This window comes from Vitis vinifera, chromosome 1, assembly GCF_030704535.1.
Source record: "Vitis vinifera cultivar Pinot Noir 40024 chromosome 1, ASM3070453v1".
Classification (NCBI taxonomy): domain Eukaryota; kingdom Viridiplantae; phylum Streptophyta; class Magnoliopsida; order Vitales; family Vitaceae; genus Vitis; species Vitis vinifera.
The window spans coordinates 12,726,004-12,748,350 of NC_081805.1; the positions used below are offsets into that span (position 1 = coordinate 12,726,004).

A 22,347-nucleotide genomic window follows, 5' to 3' on the forward strand; every position below is an offset into this window, starting at 1 on the left:
ATAGAATTTGACAAATTGATTGAAGCTGGTTTCATTAGGGAGGTAAAGTACCTAACATGGATTGAGAACATCGTTCCAATTAAGAAAAAGAATGGGCATATCCGTGTTTGTGTGGATTTTAGAGATTTAAACAATGTTTGCCCAAAAGATGACTTTTCATTACCAATCATTGAGCTTATTTCAAACACCTTATTTCAAACATATTCCCTTTTTTTTCTTAGGTGCCTATTAAAGGAAGAAGATGATGACTTCAAAGAGAAAGATTTAGAAATAAGAGATTTGAATGAAATGGTTGGTTGCTGCCACAATATTCATTTTCCTTGATATTGTGAACTACTAAGTAACATAAAAAAAGCTTGGAAACTATCACGGTTCCAAAGCAAGTGAAACAAAAAATATAGTGATGATTGGTTAAAGATGTAGGTAAATACATGTACCAATTTGTTTGTTTTGATATCTGATAACCAGCTAGATCTAAGCTAATGCTCTTTCATGATCAAGTAGTCAATGTAGGTTTTTTTTTCCCTCTTTTTAATTGAGATGCATTTGCACAAGTCATTTCTTTTACTCACTTTCTAACGGTGCATCTTCAACACTATTTCATGGGTTATCACATCACTTTAAACCCCTGTTTGTCCTTGAATTATGTTGCAATATGTTTTCATTTTTTGTATCATAATTTTGGGATTTTTTTTTTTTTTTTTACAGGTAGGAATGTCATCTGGTGATGCTAAAACAACAACAAGAAAGATAGCAAAAAGACTAGAAAATGCAGGAAGTACCAAAAATTTATTGATCTTTGTTTCATCAACCTGCTCTAGAAAAAATCCTTGTTTCATCAACCTTTTCCTTCATTTCTCAATTGGCTTAACTTGAAAAAATATTAGAAATTTAGAGAGGTTATAAACTCAAACACTTTAAAATTATTTAATATATATAGATATATATATATATTATGAAATTAAAATGAGTTGAAATAAGTATAAAATTAATTTATTGACTTTAATTCTATTGTATTTATTTCTAGTTGTTCTTTTCTTATACTTTTCCCCTCTAAATTCTTCTCTTCCCATCAATTTAAGGCAACCCTAAAGCAAAACTGCAGATAGCATATCCAAACATCTCCTAAATAACAACGTCATGTTGTTTTCCATCTACAAGCACCACCAAAATTGGACAAAAAACTTTCACACATAATATCAATTTCTCTCATTTCATCCTAGCATAAAAATTAAGTCAAATCACAATTGTGGCCCATGATAGGAGGGAGAATATTAAGTCTCTTCCTCTTATGATTCAAAACAAGAAGGAATATTTTGAGCATAACAACAAATTTTTTTTAAAAAAAAATTCACTTAGGTCATTGCTAGGCCATTGTCATGAAACTAAGAATCTTCAGTTATGTAATAAAAATAAGAAGTAGCTCCAGTTCTTTTCCCTTTTTCAACCTCATAAGGTGTTAGGCCCCATTGTTGTAGGTTCATCCTATTAAAGCTGCAAAGAGAAATAATTTGCGAAAAAACATTATAAACAATAATAAATTAGTAGAAATTCATATGTCAAGACTCTATCAAAGGCTTACCCAAAGTAAATGATTTTGATGAGTTGGATGGATGATTGAGATTTGGGGCCCATTCAAATGTGCCAATTTATGTGACTAGGTACTGACACATCTTTTTTCCCCCCTTTTAATGTTCCAAAACTATAAAATTCAATGGCTTAGATTTAAATATTAGGACTGTACAAAATCGACAATGTAAAAAACATCATATTGAATGGTTCTTGTGTGTTTGTGTGTTGAAACTTTTACATCATACTAAAATACATAACAACTTTGTTTACAATAAACTAAAAGAAGTTATTTTTTCATATTTAAATTTACCAACACAATTTTATTTGTACAAATAATTGAGGTCAATTCTTTAAAGAACTAGTCTCTAAAAATTGATTGTTGAAAGCTTCTATTTACATGCTTCTATTCAGTCTCAAATATATCGATTATTTTTTAAAAGTAGCAGGCCTACATCATCAAAGTAGGGAAAATATGAGTTTTGAATTGTAGTTGCAAGGCTATGATAGAGTGAAATATTAGCATTAAAGAAAATTAGAAGTGAAAGACCATTGGATTTAAGGGAAAAAGTGCAAGGGTAGGAGTTTTAACTCCACATGAGGCCCCACAAGATTTTTGCAATCTTTTATCTTCATATTTTAAACTATAATGATAGTAAGGGGGGGAAAGAGTGAATAATAGGTAGGATTATAAAGAAATCTTTGTTTTACATTTACTTAAATAAATAAATGGTTGAATAAAATTTGGAAGAAATATGAGTTTAAAAAAAAATTGAAATTCATTAAATTATATTATTATTGTTTATGAAGTTGAAAATAATATTGGGTAGTAATAATATTAGCATGAAAAATTAATTAGGATCCCTAATACTAAATAAAATATTTTTAAGATTGTCAAATTTTTACCCTTAGATAATTGTGTATGATATTATGTTAGGTGAGGAGTAAATTCGTCAAGCTAAATACTTCAAGTTTTTGAGCGCTTCTTCAAGGTAAGGGAAATTAATGAAGATTTTTATAAAAGAAAATAATTTTCTTTTGTATTTTGAAATGAGTAAAAATATTATTTTTATTTTTTTGCATGGATCAAATATGTGTTTTGTATAAAAAGTATATTTGAGAATTTTCTTTGTTTATGAAAAGTGAAAAATTGAAGAGATATGATATTTTGTTTTGTAAGTTTGAATTAATGAAATAAAGTATTTGACTTTGGATTATATGGCCCTAGTCAATGGGTTATAATTGTTGACATTTTTGGCCCTAATCAATGGGTTATAATAGTTGATATTATATGACCCTAGTCAATAGGTTATAATAGTTAACCTTATAGCCCTAGTCAACGGGTTATAATTGTTGACATTTGGTTTTGTTCACCTTAACTAGAACAAATTTGAAACTAGCCACTCATTTGTGAAGTCCCACCTAACTGGGCACCATTTGTTATTTGATAACCAGAGTAAAGATATTTTGAATGCATTCAATTTGGTTTTGATGAGAAATTGTTTTGAAATGGATATGAGAAAGTTTTGTTGAACAGTTTTAATGTATTAGTATTTTGAACTCAAAAGTTTTTATGAAAATATGAAAATAAGTATATGTTATATCTCCTATTTACAAGCATGATTGAAAATGTTTGATCCATGAAACTGTATTGATATTCCTTATTGAGTTTTAAGCTCATGCCCTTTCATTGATAATTTTTCAGGTACTCTCAATTCGGGCAAGAAGTGATGGCTAGGCTGGGGAATTTTTCTTTGTTAGAATTTTGGTTCAAACTTTATTTTGGACATTGTTTAGAAGTTAAAATTTAATTTCCCATTTAAATTATTTGAATTTGGAGTTATTTTGACAATAACACTCTAGTTGATATGTTAGTTTTTTTCTAAGTTGATACTTAGAGATTTTATAATTTTGTCCTACTACTCTGAGGTAATTGGTAAATTTCCAGTTACAATATGAATGTTTGTATCATTTCCACTTTAAGCCTTTGGGCTTGAGGTGTGAAATGACTGTTATGCCCTTGGAGTGGGTTTTGGGGCGTGATAGAGTGGTATCAGAGCACTAGGTTATGATCTTGTTAGGAACATGTTTTAGTTTACTTTGGGGATAGATGAGTGAAACATTAGTTTAAGTTTCAGTTTCGTCTTGTATAAATTCTTATTCTTCCTTATGAATCTAAAATGTCTAATTGGTTTTCTAGTGACTAATTTAGTTATACCTAATGCTTTATAGGACAACATCCTACCAAGAAGACCAGCATCCTCCCAAAATAGTCAAGCTAATAATGATGTACCTCCTCCACTTGAGGGTTTGCCTCCCATGAATGCAGAAGGGCTTTATAGGTATCTTGAGACTTTAGTTGGTTTGGTTGAGAGTCAAGCTAGAGCTATTGAGACTCAAGCTCTTGGACAACCCTCGTCTTCTAAGGGTAGCTCATTTGATGACTTTAAGAAGTTAGGTTCTTCTTACTTTTCTAGTACTTCAGACCTAACAGAAGCAGAAGCTTGGATTCTTAAGATAGAGAAATTCTTTGATGTTATAGATTGCTTTGAGAAGCAAAAGGCCTCTTATGCAGCATTTATGTTAGATAAAGAAGTAGATCATTGGTGACGTATGACCAAAAGGCTTTTAGAGGATCATAAACCTATAGTTTGGAGACAGTTTAAGGAGGCATTTTACAAAAAATACTTTCCCGGTAGTGTTAGACGAAAAAAAGTAGGAGAGTTTGTTCATTTGGAACAAAAGGATATGACGGTGGCCCAGTATGAAGCTAAATTTACATAATTGTCACGATTTGCTCCACAATTGATTGCTATAGAGGAGGGAAAGACATTAAAATTTCAGGATGGATTGAAACCCTATCTGAAGAACAAAATATCTATTTTGAAGCTTAGTGTCTATTCAGAGATTGTAGATAGAGCCCTTATAGCGGGAAAGGATAATAAGGAGCTTCAATAATACAGGAAGCAACAAAGGAAGAGAAGTAAGAGTGATAGTACCCATGATAACCAAGCACCAAAAAGGTTTGTTTCAACTGAGAGTCAAATTAAAGAGGAAGTAGTGCAAAATTTAGATGTGACTTGTTCTATTTGTGGTAAGAAACATTGGGGTAAACCTTGCTATAAAGAGTCTGGAGCTTGCTTTGGTTGTGGGAAGCATAACCATATGATTCGGGATTGTTCAAGGAATAAGAAGTTTATAATTGGGAAGTCTAAGGAGGATAAACAGAAACCTAGAGTCTAAGGGCGGATGTTTGCTATGACTCATCAAGATGCTCAAGCCACTTCTAATGTGGCGATAGGTACTATTCGAATTTGCAATTTATTGCTAGAGCCTTGATGGACCTAAACTCAACACACTCTTTGTTTCAATATCTTTTGTTGGTTTGTTGGGTATGCTCGTTGGTATTCTTAACTTTGATTTGACTGTTTCTTTTCCTATGGGACATTCTATTGTGAAAAATATTATGTTTAGAGGTTATCTTATGATGACTAGTTATATGGAGATGTTAGTTGACTTAGTACTTCTTGACCATTAGGATTTGGATGTGATTTTGGAGATGGATTGATTAGTTTCTTTCTATGTCTATATTAATTATTTTGGTACAAAGGATGACTATCCACGTTCCTAGCAACATGTGTTTAGTTTTGAGGAAAAACATGTAATTAGACCATTGTGTATGATCTTAGCTTTATGGGCTAGTTCCTTGCTTAGAAAGGGTTGTTAAGGGTTATATGCTTATGTGGTGCATGATAAAAAAAAAAAATCAATCTATTATTGCCAAGTTGATAAAGGTTAAGTGATGCAATCTTAGTATTCAAAAGGTCACTTAGGAATTAGAAAAGGAAATAAAAGAAAAGCATCCTCATTATTTGAATAATTATGTACGTCAAGTTTAGAGAACTAAACTTTTGTTAAGGAGGGGAGGATGTAACACCCCAAAATAAACTTTAGGGGCAAAATAGTAAATTAAAAATTAATTAATTAATTAATTAAACTCATTAAAGGTAAAAGAATCTTTTTACAATTAAAAATCCTAGGTATAAATTAGATTTTCCTCTTATCTTCTTTATTCAAAAAACTCTATTAACAAAAAAACAGAGAATTGGAGAACGTAGGGCTAAAGGTTTAGAGGTCAAGAGTTTGAAGTTTAGATTTTTCCAATTAAGATTCTAACCCTAGTTAATATATTATATTCGTTAGTTAGTTTTGAACACATTAAATATTTTTTAGAAAATTTTAATTTAGATTAGGGTTAGTTTAGTTAATTTATTTTAAGATCAAAGTATTGAAATTATAAATATAAGTTGTTTCATTGATGAAAATAGGGAAATATGAATTTTTTTTTTTTAGATGAATAGATCTAAACAATGAAATTTTAAAAATTAAATGAGTAAATAAATCTATGATTATATGTGGCTTAAGGGATTGGAAAATAATAAGAAAAAGAATTGCATGTTTCTAGATTTTGGATTTGAGGCACTAAAGAAAGAAAGAAAAAATTAATATGTAATTGTGAGAGGTAAAGAGTGGTAGTGGAATAAATTAAAATAATAATAATGAGTAAAATTGGTGGGGTTGTTGGAGTTGTTAAAAGTACATGGGGTATTTTGTTAAGTAAGAGGGGGCATTAGGATTAATAAGAATAATGATAATAATAATAATAATAATAATAATAATAATAATAATAATAATAATAATAATAATAATAATAGTAAGAATTGTGTGATTTGGATGCTTGTGAGTACTTACAGTAGGGCTGTTTAGATGTTACAGGGTATCGAAAAAATATAGTAATAATAATAGTAATTGTTTTTAATAAAAGTTTTAATTTAGTTTAAGTATACAAAAGAAATAAATGGTTTAATAAGATTTGGAAGAAATATGAGTTTATAAAAAAATTGGAAATTCATTAAATTATATTATTATTGTTTATAAAGTTGAAAATAATATTGGGTAGTAATAATATTAGCAATATTTTTAGGATTGTCAAATTTTTACCTTTAGATAATTGTGTATAATATTATGGTAGGTGATGAGTAAATTTATCAAGCTAAATACTTCAAGTTTTTGAGCGCTTCTTCAAGGTAAGGGAAATTAATGCATATTTTTATAAAAGAAAATAGTTTTCTTTTGTGTTTTGAAATGCGTAAAAATATTATTTTTATCTTTTCGCATGGATCAAATATGTGTTTTGTATGGAAAGTATATTGGAGAATTTTCTTTGTTTATGAAAAATGAAAAATGGAGGATATATGATATTTTGTTTTGTAAGTTTGAATTAATGAAATAAAGTGTTTGACTTTGGATTATATAGCCCTGATCAACGAGTTATAATTGTTGACATTTTCGGTCATAATCAACAGGTTATAATAGTTGATATTATATGGCCCTAGTCAACGAGTTATAATAGTTGACCTTATGGCCCTAATCAACATGTTATAATTATTGATATTTGGTTTTTTAACCTTAACTAGAACAAATTTGAAACTAGCCACTCATTTATGAAATCTCACCTAATTGAGCACTATTTGTTATTTGATAACCAGAGTAAAGATATTTTCAATGCATTCGATTTGGTTTTGATGAGAAATTGTTTTGAAATGGATATGAGAAAGTTTTGTTGAATAGTTTTAATGTATTAGTATTTTGAACTCAAAAGTTTTTATGAAAATAAGTATATGTTATATCTTCTATTTACAAGTATGATTAAAAATGTTTGATCCATGAAATTGAATTGATATTCCTTATTGAGTTTTAAGTTCATGCCCCTTCGTTGATAATTTTTCAGGTACTCTCAGTTCGGGCGAGGGGTGATGGCTAGGCTGGGGAATTTTTCTTTGTTAGAATTTTGGTTCAAACTTTATTTTGGATATTGTTTAGATATTAAAATTTAATTCCCATTTAAATTATTTGAATTTGGAGTTATTTGGACAATAACACTAGTTGATGTGTTAGTTTTTTTAAAAATTGATACTTGAAGATTTTAGAATTTTGTCCTACTACTCTGAGGTAATTGGTAAATTCCTAGTTACAATATGAATGTTTGTGTCGTTTTCACTTTGAACATTTGTGCTTGAGGTGTAAAATGATTGTCATGCCCTTAGAGTGAGTTTTGGAATGTGACATAAAATGCACAAAAACCATATTATTTTTCACATTAACAGTTGCATCTCATATTTTCAATTCTTAGGTTTCGAAAACCCAATTATTCCCAAATGGCCGACCCAAAACACAAGTTTCCCATTGTAAAATGAGTCTTTCAACTTTAATGAGTTTAATTAATTTATAATTTATTGTTTTACCCCTAAAGTTAATTTTAGGGTGTTACACTCAATATCAATGATTAATTAATCAATTTTCATAATTTCCCACATTCATTTAATAAAGACCTATTTAGGATTAAAAGGGATGTCACGAGTCATCATCATACATTCCCGATAAATAACTTAATCATTGAATTTGTTTTTTGTTCATAGACTTATTATTTTTCCAAATAAAAAGTTATACATGATTTTTATATTTTTTAAAAGTAAATAAAAATAAGTGATAACTCTAACTTTGTCAAAAAAAAAAAATTCTTTTTTTTTTTTTGGTTAAATAGCGAGCCTCGCCATAAAGTCGGAATATGTGTGAAAAACGTAGGTCTATAGAAGGGTTGACAAAGGGGATTACACTTGAGTTGCTGAATGTACCGAATGGTAGAAGCAAAATCCGTGGCCTAAAAGTGAGTAATATATTTCTTTTATTTGGAGTGTTTATATTTTTATATTTTATTGCTGCATATGACATGCAGTTTCTGTGGTCAAGATTTATTCGTTATTCTTTATTCTATAATTTTAAATCCCATTGTTTTATAATTGATTAATTAAAAATATTTTCAAATATGATATTTTTGCAAATTTTTTGTATTTCCCAAAAAAAAATTCTAAAAATTGTTAAGTAGTTTAAAGAATTAAAATAAATATAATGTTTTATTTAAGGTCATGCATTTTAATGAGATTACATAATTTTTTATTTTTTAATATGGAAAACAATAATAAATGTGGTGTAATTCACCTTAAATAAAATAAATTTATAAAATAAATTTATAATTTTCATGAGCTTGTAAAATTATTTTATAAAAGGATATATATATATTTTTTTTTTACTTTTCTAGCATTAATATTAATATAAAAATTAATTTAATACATCAACTAAAATATTTGATTCAACTCATATACTCTCACAAAATTAATTTAATTAAAAAAATGATTCAATTGATATAATCTTATGAAATTAATTGAAAAGGCATGTACCATAAAAATCCTCTCAATTCTTCACTTTCTTCTTGCTTCTAAAATATCTACTTTCCTCTTTCCTCTTTCCTCTTTCTAATTATGAAGCCTGTTTTCATATGCTCACTTGATAATATGCCTTCAAGTTTGGTTTCCTCCGTCCTCATCTCATCATCCAAATTTTCCCTTAATAATCTAAATTTGGACTTACGTTCAAATTTACAATTGATTCTAAATTCTCTACTTCACGGCTCTCTCCTAGAGAGAGCAAAGGTTTTGCCCAATTGGTCCCAAATCCAAAATCCAACCAACCCAAACCAGGCCTAAAAAAAAATAAAAGATAAAAAATTAGAGCCTAAATCAAATAAAACCATGATTAAAATCCAAGACCCAAAGCAAATACTAAAATTAAAGTACAAAGCTTACATTAATAACAGGACAAGCCCAATTGGTCCTAAAAGGCCCAAAGCGCACTATAGGATATCAATTCATATGTATACTTTCTTAATGAACAATCAAATCATTAAGGCTATGTTTGGTTCCCGGAAAGTACAAAGGAAGGAAAAAAAATATTAAGGAAAATGATTTTCTCATGTTTGATTGTCCTATGAAAAATATCAAAGAAAATAAAATATAATTAAAACTAATTAAAAACTTATGTATTTTTAAATTATTTAATCTTTATATTGATGAGTTAAAATGAATAAAATGAGTTTGAAGTAACAAAAAAAATAATTTATCAACTTTTAATCTATTTTTTTATTTTCCTTCACTTTTTCTTTCTTTCTACTTTTCCTTTGTATTTTCTTTCCCTCGCATTTTCCCTCAAATTTTCCGGGAACCAAACATAGCCTAAAGCTTTTATATGAGGTCCTCATCTTCTCCAGCTTTTGCCTCTTTCTTCAATAATAACTTCTTAATTCTTAGTCATTAATTCATATGATATCAAAGCTTTTATCAATTCATATTTCCCAAAAGGCACCGTTCATATGTATACTTTGATGGTGTGAGTTATTATTGAAGATACTCAAAATCTCCATGCAAAATATTCAAGAAAAAGTGGAAGATTTCGTCATTTTCCGGATGCAAAGAGAAATTTTTTGTAGCTTTTTGGAGATGCGAAGAGTTATTTTTTATTGAAAAGGAGGAGTCCCTCGGTTATGTGTTTTATAGTCTTTTCTTCATGTGAAGAAGCAATTAACTTTTCTACAGGCTTTTGCAGGTTGTTTGTAGGCTTTTTGCTAAATGCCAAAGTAGTTAGGTCGCTGGTGGTCAAGTCATATACTTGGCTTGACTTGAAGGTAGTGGATCATGGGGGTACCTCTTATCGGTATTATATGGTGACGGACTAACCCCCTTTTTAGGGTATGTCATGACAAACTAACCCCTTTTAGGGTTTTTGTTTTTTTAATAGCACCAATTATTATTCTCTTCTACTCCTCAATGGAGATCTAAAACCATAAAATGTGCTCATAGATCCTCATAACTACAATATGAATTAAGATCACAAACTTTAGGCTAGTAGGAGTCTATTATGCAAGTATCTCTTACAAAATGTATGGTGTATGCACAACTTATGAGGTATTTAAGATGATTTCTACTTCTCCTTTGTGGTATTTAAGAAGAATGCTCTATATTATGAACTCTCAAAGAATCCTAAGATCCTACATGCAATAGTTGTTGGAATTATTGTGACCTTCATGATCACATGAAGTTAATTCTCATATTCTTAGGATTCATGATTAAATTTATGAATGTAATGTATTTACATTTCTCGTATGTGGAAAGATTAAATGTATAAGGTATATAGAAAATACAAGGTATAATGACCAAATTCATAATCATACTAAAATGTGTACAAAGTATAATGACCAAAGTTCTGTACCTACATTAAAGTTTTCTACATTGAATTAGAAAATGTGAATTCATATCATCTAATAGGTGTTAGATTGTGAAGTATGAATTAGTTTTATTGAATTTCGCTCAAAATGTTTGGGATTGCCTACTAAGCTTACGAGGATCGAGTTATCCGATTAACTTGCAAATGTTGAAGGGTAGCATCCAATGGAGAAATTTTTTTATGTGATGAATGATGGTTTTCCCTCTTTATATAATTAACCATGTTTTGTTTTTTTAGTATCTTTTTTTAGAAAGCATGATTGTAATTAAGAATCACATTAATCGCTAAACTACATTAAAAATCTCATATTTTTCTTTATTTTTTACTTATAATTTTGGTTAATAATAGTAAATGTTCATCCATAATGCTTAATATAAAATCACTTAAGATGATATAAAATGACTCTTGTACCCTCTCTTCATTTATCTTAAATTTATAAGGTTTTTCATCATTTGGATAAATATTTAGTAAGAAAGCAAGAAGAGAGAAAATATAAGAAAGATGTTACCAAAATCACACAATTTTGTCAACCCTCGTGGTTTTGCTTCCATGAGGGTAAGTAGTTACTTTTAGTTCACAGAAAAGCGTCGGGACACACCTTTCTTATAGTTCGGAATTTGCCCTCATTCCCCTCCCATCCCATGATTTTTTCTTTTAGATACCTTTTTATTTTCATTTAAATTGCACTACCTATAATTTATTATATTTTCTTGAGTAGTAAATCCATACATTAGGCACCTACCATAATATCATTCATAATTCATGCTTTATATTTGGTTATAAGAAAATTCGAAAGAAAAAAAATATAAAAAAATAAAATTTAATAGATTATTTTTATTTATTATTTTAAATTTAGTTTATTTATTTTAACTCAATATAATAATTAAATAATTTCTATTGAATTTGTTTGAAAGGATTGAATAGATGTTTTAAAAAAAAAATTGACAAATTTACAAATTTGTTATAAATTTGGGTCTTAAAAGAGTTGGTGAGGGTGGAGATGTGAATGATTGTGATTTCTTTTTCAAAAAGAAATTCAGTTAGGCTAAAACTGAAGTGATCTGAAATGTTCAACTTTCGTCCTGCCAAATGTCAAGTCAAAGTGCAGTTTTGCGGAATAAAATTCAGATACGTGTACAAAAAGCACGGATGAGAAGCCAAACATATCCTTTGAGGGGTTGGTCACAAGTCTCAATCACATTATTAATAAAGCAACTTATACGCCATTTTTGGCTCTTAATTAAACCCTACCACAACCTTCATTTTCTAATCATAATTTTCCTACTTAATACTCCAATTAATTTTTTCCTTACTCATATTTTTAATCCATTTTTCTTTTTTTAACTTTCATCACTTTTTTTTAATATTAATATTTTAAATAATAAAAATATCTACTTTTGAATTTGCAACAATGAATCATATTTCAATATAAAATAGTTTACAATATAGTACATGAATTCATCATTTAATTCCATCCATAAATACATAATAATCTAACATTGAAAAAAATTTGACTAAATAAAATATTATTGTAGTAATAGATTGAATTGTTTTTAATAATATAATTATAATTGAGTAATCCAAATTAAATTTATTTTAAAAAAAAGCAATAATGCGAAATAAATAAAAATAACACAACTTGTTATAAATTTTGTTATTTTATGGTATCGATTTTTTTGGGATAATTATGCTTTATCCCTCAAAGTTGATGTATTTTATATTGTAGCATTCATATTCAAAATTCTAACATTTTACTCTCTAATTTCTTAAAGAGTAACACTTTTAACCCTCAATTATAAAATTTCAATTTAATTTGAATGCTAATTTGAATTCAAGTTGAACCAACTTTGAATTGTTAATTTTGAAATGAAATTGCCCAGATATATTCAAAATAAATAATTATTAGTTTTGATTTTTTTTATTTTAGAAAAATATTTGTAGGATTATTCATGATTTTTTTCTTGGGACCGTGAAATGTGGTAATTTCAAATTTGAACATGTATTTTTATGCAAAATACTGATTTTTGAATATAAGGAAGTAAAGTAGAAAACACGTCAAGATTGGCAAATAAAGTGTTTTCAACTCTATTTTGTTTTTATAATAACCCATTATAATTTTCAAAAGGAAACAATTTTTAATAATATTTTTCTTACATGTATCATTATTCTTTATATATAATAAAATTTAATATAATGTGTTTTAAGCAGAAAGGAGAATTATTTTTCAATTACTCAAATATCACCTACCAAAAGAGGACGGGCATTGCCTCACCAACTCCTCCGAGCTGAATTAATTCGAGGGCAAAAGGTTTCAGTTATTAGTTAGTTGAAAATTTTGAAAAAGTTGACTGGTATGGTACTCCGTACTCGTCCTTTCCATGGATATTGTTCAAAGCGAGACTTCTCAATTTGGAAACCTTTTTTTATGTTAGAATTTTCCTACTTCTCAAACACCCTTCGCCTTCCATAATTTTCTCGAGCGAGGAAATCCAGAGGAAATTCATTCGATTTTCCTTGCGTAATTTCCGAAAATTTTATGATGAAGAGGATTGGATTTTTTGATCTTGAGAATCATTTTGCGTTCTATGGGGCTTATCATAGCAATCGAATCAACATAGCCATACACATGATGTGTGTTTGGCCTATCTTATTCACTGCCCTTCTTCTTCTCTACTTCACGCCTTCTCTGTTCAACCTCCCACCCTTTGAGCTTTCCCTATCAGGATACAAAGTTGTCCTGCTTTTTAATATTGGGTTTCTGTTGACCCTGATCTATTCCGTGTTTTACGTCCGTTTTGATCCGAGAGCTGGCTCCTTGGCCGCTTTCCTCTGTTTAATTTGTTGGGTCTCTAGCAGTTTCATTGCAAGTCGACTTGGGTTTCTTCTGGCCTATAAGGTGAGTTTAGATGTAACTTTTGTTTCTTTATTTCTATTCAGGAAATTCGATGTGGGGTTTCTTCATTTTTCTGCAAATCGGATGTTCTTTCGACATTCTTCATTTTGAATTATGGGTATATGTTTGCTTGTTTGTTAGGTTATCTGTGAATCGAATATCGGTTTTGTTTCTGTATTTGTAATTTTGTGAATTGTTTTTGTAAAACAGGAATTTTGGTTTGGATGTTCCATGGGAGTCGAATTGGTGCACTGTGTTTTGTATAGTATTTAAAAATGAATCCAATTTGTGTTTTCTTGGGCACCATTTCAGCATTTTGAATTAGTGATCAAATCTTCTATTTGTTTTGGTGATTATGTTGATATCTTCCTCTTGCCCACCCAATCATGCATATTCAAATTCTGGAAATGCAGCATACTAAGAAGATGCTTGTGTTACTTTTATGGCTGGAAAGAATAATGTGACTTGTCCTTTCCTTCTATCATAATGAATTTTTGTTGGCTTCTTCAAATTTCAATACTTTTACAGTCATTCCTTTTGAATTATGATCACTGGAAATCCTTTATTATCAAGTTATTCTACTTATTCAAATCTATATTCCTGAACAGTATTTGTTGTAGGATGGAGTTCTGGTTCTTCAGATTGCTAGAAATACTGATATTTGCCTCTTCATTCTTTGCGGTTTTTGCTGTCTTTTCTACTCCCTGCAATCTGTTTCATTTTGCTCCCGTTCAATATTTGGATGAGTGGTTCTGGTTCTGCATAGCTGGCATTGTAATAGAAATCTCCCAGCGTTATTGAAGATTTGAAATGTCAATATTTAGCCCTTTATTTTCTTTCCTTCTTGCTTATTCTTTTAACCTTTCTTGTTCCATCTGTTTCCCCTTTGTCCCTCACTGTGACTGGTTTTTGATAAGCTCCCTTTTTGTGCCATCTTGGCAAATAACAATATTTGAATCCATCTGATTTGTTGTGGAAGTATGTATCAATGCAGTTGGATAAGACTTTCGGCATTAGCGTCTTAATGTGGTTTGAGATGAATGGAAACAAATGGGTTTGGGTCAATTGGTAGTTCAACAATGTGTTTGCTGTGTGTGTAGTAATATGAAGCCAGTTTTCGTCAGGTTTAGAGATACGAAGTCTTGGATAAAGACGGGAGTTTCTAGGACTACAAGCACACAGTTTCGCTCATATTCTACACTGAACTGTAGAATTAGCTGCTCATTTGTTACTGTGGCTGCTATGAATATAAGGCCATCTATCAGTGTGATATTGAGTAGAAAGAGATGTACCTAAAACTTACAGATTTGGTTCTCAGAAAATTTGAGGGAAAATGTGAGGGAAAGAAAATAAAGAGGAAAAGTGGAAGGAAAGAAAAAATTAAGGAAAATAAAAAATAAATTTAAAATTAATAAATTATTTTCATATGTTTTATCAAACTCATTTCCTACATTATATAAAGATTAAATAATTTTAAAATATATGAATTTCTAACTAATTTTAATTATATTTAATTTTTTCAAAAAAAAAAATTATAGTGAAACTAAATATGAGAAAACCATTTTTCTTTACATTTTTTTTCTTTTCTTGGTACTTTTCAGGAACCAAACATAACCTTAGTCATTTACAGAACATAAGTTCATGTAATGGGATACTCAGGAGCACATTAACACCTACCTCCTCCATTGTTTCATTTGTGTTTGTTCTTCTTTATTGCTTGCTGAGGTCACCTATGTTTTTCCCTCCTGATTATTGTGTGAACTATGGTTTGTTAGTGACCATCTCTTCTTTATTGAAACTTTGTGCTGACAAACTTATTTTCAGGTTGTTCTAGTGGTTCAATTATTATGTTGGACGGGACAGTTTATTGGCCATGGGATCTTTGAGGTAACCATTTATCATTTTCGACTTGTGAGTCATTTTTTGTCATTTCACACACTTAAATTCAGTTAATTTTCTGCAGAAACGAGCACCGGCTCTTTTGGACAACCTCGCTCAAGCATTTTTAATGGCTCCCTTCTTTGTACTTCTGGAGGTAATTTCCATAGGATCTTGACATGATCTCCTTGATGGTTTTCTAATTTTAAAACTGCTGTTGATTTCTTACTGTTGTTGATTTTCTAGGCTCTTCAGGCCTCAGGTTATGAGCCTTACCCAGGATTTCATGCAAGAGTGCAAGCAAAGATAGAAGCTGAAATCAATGAATGGCAAGACAAAAGGCAGACATTGATTTCCTAGTTTGTGCTGGTATCTCTGTTCCGTTGATATTACTGTTCACAATAAAATCTGTAAATGGACAAAAAGCAATACTAAAGGTTGTGGTTTGCATGTAACCTTACACATTATATACAAATTGTGACTAAGCAGCTTGAAGATTGTCTTGGGATTATGGAAAAAGCTATATACATACCAGCCAAGCTCCAAGATAAACAACATAAAATTTTGCATTTTTGGAGGAAAAAAGGTCTGCATAGGAGTCTAATTGAGCAAGAGAATGCATAAACTGTAGGTATTTTGCTCAGCTTTCTGTTATCATTCAACCTTCCTATTTACATACCTATAGGAAAATGTCGACCTTCCTTTTTCTTCAGCACCCTAGTCACCTTTTAAGCCTTATATATGCTTAGGCAAGCAGAGTACACGTCTGCGAACACACACATACACAGATCTCCATTCACTTTGTTTTGAATCAAATAATTCTGCATTAGCTCCTTAACACAACTACTTCAATCCATTTTTTCCTAATCAAGTTCCCTGAATGGCATATAAATTATGTTTCCCTTCAGTCTGCATGAATAAAAGTAGTAGGAAGTTTCGCATCATCAAGTGAGCATCTTTTCATATCCTTAGCAATGAGACGTTGGTTCCCCCTTTTCCCCCCTGAGGTTGAAGTTGAAAAGCATGCTCCGGTTTCATTATTAAAAATATTCTCATCTATTGTTGATAGTTTTATTGTAATTGCATTTTTTTTTAAACTCTCGTTTTTACTAGTATAGGTCAATTTATCGGATATCATCTCTTGGAGCCAATGGGCAAGTACATACGATAACACCCATGGACATTTTCACCTTATTGATAGCAACAACCTAATGGCCACCCCAAGGCATCTTAAGATCTTCTGGAGACGGTAACCTTTAATCCATTGGCCATAGATAAAATTGTCATCATCCTGTACTTCACTATGTGCCCTTGTACTAAATTGAATTTGAAAAACCTACACAATAAAGCTATTGCCATCTTCATTTGGAGATATGCCGAGTCCTTCCCAAGGCATATCCTTGGACCAGCCTGCAATCACAGAAACAAGAACCATCAACAACCTTGGTGCCTATCCATTTCATAATTTTAGCCTCCACCATTTGCTGCAAAATGAAGTCTTAAAACCTGGGGAATTCTCAACCTTCCAAGCATACCTGGAATGCAGTGAACTTGAAAGGAGATGCATTTTGGAAGAACCCCTCTTTAAGCCATCTCTCAGGCTTGAATAACGTTGCATCAGGACCCCAGTTGTACTCCATTCTACCCATTGAGTAGGGGACGTAAGTCACCATGCCTCCTGCTTTTACTCTGGTTCCATCTGGCAAAACATCGTCCTCCAATATGCCCTTGGGGTCCTATACAATCAGACAAGTCTCTTATTTTTATTTTTTGGCTAGCATTTTTCAACACTGTCCACCAACTGATCCGTGGAAGTTGCATACCTGAGGGACTGCAGGGTACAAGCGTAGTGTTTCTGTGATCACTGCATGTAAGTAATGTAATCTCCCCAATGAATCATAGGTCAAGAGTCTTGCAAATTGGGTCACTCTTTGATTGAATGACTTGGAGTCCTCTATGTCATAATGGAGCAGTGAAATTTTATCTTCTTTTGCTCGATCTTCTTCAAAAGTTTTGAGCTCTGAGTAAAGCTTGTCAGCTACATGGGCATGAGCCATCATCATGTACACAGCCCATGAGAGAGTTGTTGCTGTTGTATCACGGCCAGCTATCACAAAGTTGAGCACTACATCTCGGAGGCTTTTGTCGGTTAAATTGCTTTCTGGGTTTTCACCTAACTCGATGAATCTTGATAATATATCATGCTTTATCTGAGAATGGTCAGGATGGGATGCCTTTTAGATGAAGGATTAATTTATTTCATTTCATTCCACATAAGAGAAAACCTGGATTAAAAAAAAAAAAAAAAAAAAACAGAGACACCAATGGACGAGGTTTTTTATGGTTACCTTATCGTCATGCGATTTACGAGCTTGATCTATCTCTGCTTTCCTTGTACGAATAACAGAGTATGTGAAATCATCGATGACTTTAATGCTCTTATCAAGCAGAGATTCTGAACCTACATTAAGAAATTTCTTTATTTTCCATAGTGGGTCGATGAAGCGAAGTGTGACAATGATGTTTGCAGTGTCAAAAGCACGAGCAAAGCAGTTTTCTGGTAGATTAGGAGCCAAAGTCCCAATTTCTACACCAAATCCCACCTTACATATGGAGTCCAACGTCATCCTCATAAGCAAATCCTATAAAATAGAATTTTCAGAAGCCAAATGATAATGATAATTGTTCCATTTTGTCTCCACCAAGCCCCCACCATCCCAACATGTAGTCATTTTAAGTTAGCTCTAAAACTAAAGCAGAATATTGGAATGTTGTGAGATGCTTAAATGCTTTCTAAGATCCATGTTTAGCTAAAAGATAGTGCATGGACAAAGGCTTTGTAAGTAACCTGCATGTCTACTTCTCGGTTGTGGAAAGAGGCTTCACTAAGAATAGCAGAGAGCTTGAGGCTATACTCTCTGAATACAATAGTGCTGAAATCCCTCAAGTTCTTGGATGCAAACTCGAAGCTTGCAGTCTTCCTCTGCCTCCTCCAGAGCTCACCATCTACATTGAAAATCCCATCTCCAAGCAGTACTTCCATGTATGAATGATACACTTCACCCTTAAGTGACAGTAACAAAAGTACACTTGTTTTCATCAAATACAGACCGTAATAGAAACAAGAGGTGCAAGTTCTCCTATGAGATCATGAGTAAAAGAAAATGAAGCTCTTGAACTCAATGTCAAAATTAAAGAAAAATGAAGCTGAAGGAGCTTTCATGTGTGCATGAGACGTGTCACCTTGGGATAATTGGCAAAGTTGGTCTTGAGGACATGTTCTACATTGGCAGGATCTGCAATGTAGGTATAAGTAGTGAAAGGCATGGGGACCGCAACAGTTCTTGACTTGGACAAGTATTTGACAAGCCAGTCATGCATTCTGTCATAGTTTATTAGCTGCTCAATTGCTGCCCCTACTAGTGGCCACGTTTTGGGGCCTTTTGTATGCCTCTGACTCCACCTATGGATGGCAATCCACGTCAAGACAGTGCAAGCTAGCATCAATATCCCCATGTTGTATCCAGCTGTTCCAATGCTCCTCTCTTCTTCCATTTCAGGTGACTGAAAAATGAAGGAAACCAAAATTAAATTTGTTGACGGGAGACACTTTGTGGGGTATATCTTATAAAGAATAGTCAAAATGAGGTGGTTGAGATGTTGATAAGTGGTGAAGCTGATGAACTAGCTACATTTGTCAACAATCTTTGCATGCTGTAAGATTAAAAAATACTTCAGCTCTTTTGTGCCCTTTACCTAATCTAACTATTTTGACATGTACCTCAGCACTCCTGCTGAGTTTCATTCCCGCATGAGACTCATTCAAAGCATCAAGATAATAGACTCAAAAGTCTCTAACTTATTCCAGTACGTTTCACCTTCCTAGCGGCTACTGCGGCGATAAATTAATTAGATGAATAATCCATTACGTCCAAAATGTCCTCTTCATTGTAGCTGCATTTCAACCTATGCATGCATGGGCCACACTTTTAGGCACATCACCCAAATCTCTATCTTTAATTCTCCACACATGCATCGCCTTTTGACCAGAGGGTATCATATGTGATGAGTAGCATCTTTTAGTCAAGGCCAATAAATATCTTGATATTTTGTAATATCCCATTACGAATAAAGGAGAAAGTGTTTAATGCTATATATGTATGAACTATTTTTAATTTTATAGACGTATTTTAATATCATAAGTCCTATTGAATCCAAAGCGGATAATGTCTGCACGGTTGGATAGGAGAGTTTAATTTTATAGTGTAATTTTATAGACGTATTTTAATATCGTAAGTCCTTTTGAATCCAAAATGGAAAATGTCTACACAGTTGGATAGAGATCGTTATAAATGGTATTAGCTCCATAAGGGGTATTTGTTAGTTCAGCCCCACAATCCCCATGGGATACAACGAGGATATTGTATTTACACTGGGAAGGTCGGGTCTAGAGAGCCCTTTTGGTCCAATGGTACATGAATATATTCCTTCTCTAGGAAGAAATCAACAGTTTAACATATTCCCAGAACATACTTGCAAAATAATATATGTATAAGAGAAAGTTTTTAATGCTATATATGTATAAACTCTTTTTAATTTTATAGTTGTATTTTAATATCATAAGTCCTTTTGAATCCAAAGCAGATAATGTTTGCACGATTGGATAGGAGAGTTTAATTTTATAAACATATTTTAATTTTAAATGGTATTAGTTTCATAAGGGGTATTTGTTAGTTTAGCCCCACAATCCTCATGGGATACAACGAGGATGTTGTATTTACACTGTGAAGATCCTTTGGAGTCTAGAGAGCCCTTTTGGTCCAATGGTATATGAATATCTTCCTTCTCTAGGAAGAAATCAACAGTTTAACATATTCCCCATAACATACTTGCAAAATAATATCTGAATAGATTGGTTGAGCTTGATCTATTATTGAAATTTGAAGATATGCCTTGAATTATTGCTGCGATAATCATCTGATTAAGAGGGTTGAGTTTATTCCGTGATATGCATAAAAATAAAAACTAATTGAGATATTGATGTGCTGATATTCAATTTAGAAGGTATATTTCATGGTTAACTCATTTTTCCTTTTTTACAATTTTTGGACAGGCCATGCCCATCATGTCTAACCCAATCAACCCTCCCCTCCTTTAAAGATTAAACCAAGCCTAATCACTGAAATTCATACACTGGGTTCACAAATAGAGGCTGGTTCGGAATGTGATTCTGATTCACTTGGAACTTGGTTGAATCGTTGTATTGGCATGGCAGTTGGAATAACTCGAATTTGTCCACGCCAGGGGGGTCGGTTCCGGCAATATTGCTTATGGTGCCTTGGAAATCAAAGGCTGAATGGTATGAATTGTCACCTAGAAGTTGTGAAATTGGACCCAAGTATTCCATGTCCAATAAATGAGCAAGGGAAAAAGTCCTTGGAAATTTCACTTGGTGCTGCTCACCGCCATCATCTGAATTTGTAACGGGTATTTGGGGACCTAAATTTTCTTCTTTCTCTTCCAAAATTCTCCCCACATGCTTCTTCTTATAGATCCTACATAGCACCCAATCATCCAACTGAAACACAAAACACGAGCAGTTACTGGTCAGATCACCATTATATATAATCTATACTCTAAAGAAAATAGTAGAAAATTTGATTCTAAAAGTGATAAGAACCTACTCTCATGGAACCATTGTGCTTCTTGGGGCGTGGCCTTGAATCACTAAGGCGATATTCATGCATAATCCAATCGGTCTTAATGCCCTTAGGAGGCCTACCCTTGTAGAACACAAGAGCCTTTTTCACCCCCACATACTTAGCCCCACTGTAGATTGCCTTGTCTGTCCCTGTGGCTTTCCAGTAGCCGGACACTGTAGCTCGGTTGGGTCTAGCCCCATTGGGATACTTACGGTCACGCGGGCTAAAGAAATACCACTCATTTTCTCCAAATTCCGCCTTCTCTGCACAGCCCATATAGTAAAAATTAAAGGTTAAACACGAGTTACATGAGCATGAGCATAGTTGAGATATGTACTCCTACCAATGAAATGAAACTCACCAGGCAATTCCCAAGGCTCGAATTTGTAGATATCCACTTCGGGGATAATGGATACGGGGCATGGCTTGGAAGTGGCTTGGTTTTTGAGGTAATACATGATGAGTTCCTCGTCGGTGGGGTGGAATCTAAAACCGGGAGGAAGTTGAGAGCTGCCTTTTCCATCCATCGCAGCAGGTTTTCCTTTTGCCTGTTTGGGCAGTTGGAAAGGGTGAGGAAAGGGTAACAGGTGTTGAAGAGAAGGGAGAGTGTTTGAAATGTTTGAATGGAGAGCGCTAGCCGTTTTATTGGTGAGGGTTATTTGTCGTGTTGTGGAATTTCCTTGTCTCAGAGTTATTTTATTGATTGGTTTTTTATTGACTTAGCTTACCTCGTTCCATACTCGCAGGATAACACTTTCTTTATTGGTATAGGGATTCTTGGGATCACGCTGGAATTGGTCAATAGAAATTGGAAAAGAAAGCGAAGGGGATTGGGTGGGAGAGAGTGTGCTTCATTTCATACTCGAGCCGGTGTGACAAGGCCTCATCTTCAGCATGGAGAACGGGTCATCCGAGGTAGCCATCACAGCCAGCTTCGAAACATGACACGTGTCCGTACCGAAAAGAGTAAAGTAGGATAAGCACGAGAGAAAACGTATGCGCTTTTACTCGTGGTTCTTATCCACCCACCTCACTCATTGTGGCATTTCTTTTTTATTTGTCACGTGGTCACATCTCCTCCTTGGCGTCAAGATCAATGCACCACGTGGCAAATGCAACTGTTGGACA

At 32.3% G+C, this 22,347-nt stretch overlaps 3 protein-coding genes across 3 annotated transcripts; 1 reads left to right on the plus strand and 2 right to left on the minus strand.

Annotated features, from left to right (window-relative positions):
* Positions 1–13,004: 13,004 nt before the first annotated feature.
* On the plus strand, positions 13,005–16,015 carry LOC100248185 (2-hydroxy-palmitic acid dioxygenase mpo1). The gene is made up of 4 exons (XM_002271980.5): positions 13,005–13,642; positions 15,464–15,526; positions 15,603–15,674; positions 15,764–16,015. Exons 1-4 carry the CDS (start codon positions 13,283–13,285, stop codon positions 15,875–15,877), a joined length of 609 nt encoding a protein of 202 aa, XP_002272016.1. The 5' UTR covers positions 13,005–13,282; the 3' UTR covers positions 15,878–16,015.
* Positions 16,016–16,620: 605 nt separating this feature from the next.
* Positions 16,621–19,125, minus strand: LOC100258457 (cytochrome P450 704B1). Its single transcript, XM_010653570.3, has 6 exons — positions 18,761–19,125; positions 18,366–18,581; positions 17,866–18,159; positions 17,341–17,727; positions 17,053–17,253; positions 16,621–16,927 (listed from the first exon to the last, which is right to left on the minus strand). The coding sequence occupies exons 1-6, from the start codon at positions 19,070–19,072 to the stop codon at positions 16,748–16,750; spliced, it is 1,590 nt and encodes a 529-aa protein (XP_010651872.1). The 5' UTR covers positions 19,073–19,125; the 3' UTR covers positions 16,621–16,747.
* A 1,568-nt stretch (positions 19,126–20,693) lies between these two features.
* Positions 20,694–21,746, minus strand: LOC104879728 (NAC transcription factor 29). Its single transcript, NM_001317128.1, is given in 3 exon segments — positions 20,694–21,095; positions 21,202–21,482; positions 21,581–21,746. Coding segments are annotated over 3 exon segments (849 nt in total).
* Positions 21,747–22,347: the final 601 nt, after the last annotated feature.

What these genes read in the sequence shown, in the direction of transcription:
- LOC100248185 (XM_002271980.5), top strand. Translation starts at nt 13,283, where the DNA reads ATGATGAAGAGGATTGGATTTTTTGATCTTGAGAATCATTTTGCGTTC. An exon ending in GGTTTCTTCTGGCCTATAAG is followed by an intron (nt 13,643 to 15,463) that starts GTGAGTTTAGAT and finishes ACTTATTTTCAG; the next exon opens with GTTGTTCTAGTGGTTCAATT. An exon ending in CCTTCTTTGTACTTCTGGAG is followed by an intron (nt 15,675 to 15,763) that starts GTAATTTCCATA and finishes TTGATTTTCTAG; the next exon opens with GCTCTTCAGGCCTCAGGTTA.
- LOC100258457 (XM_010653570.3), bottom strand. Translation starts at nt 19,072, where the DNA reads ATGGAAGAAGAGAGGAGCATTGGAACAGCTGGATACAACATGGGGATA. An exon ending in GTAAATCGCATGACGATAAG is followed by an intron (nt 17,728 to 17,865) that starts GTAACCATAAAA and finishes GACCATTCTCAG; the next exon opens with ATAAAGCATGATATATTATC. An exon ending in TCAAGTTCACTGCATTCCAG is followed by an intron (nt 16,928 to 17,052) that starts GTATGCTTGGAA and finishes CTGTGATTGCAG; the next exon opens with GCTGGTCCAAGGATATGCCT.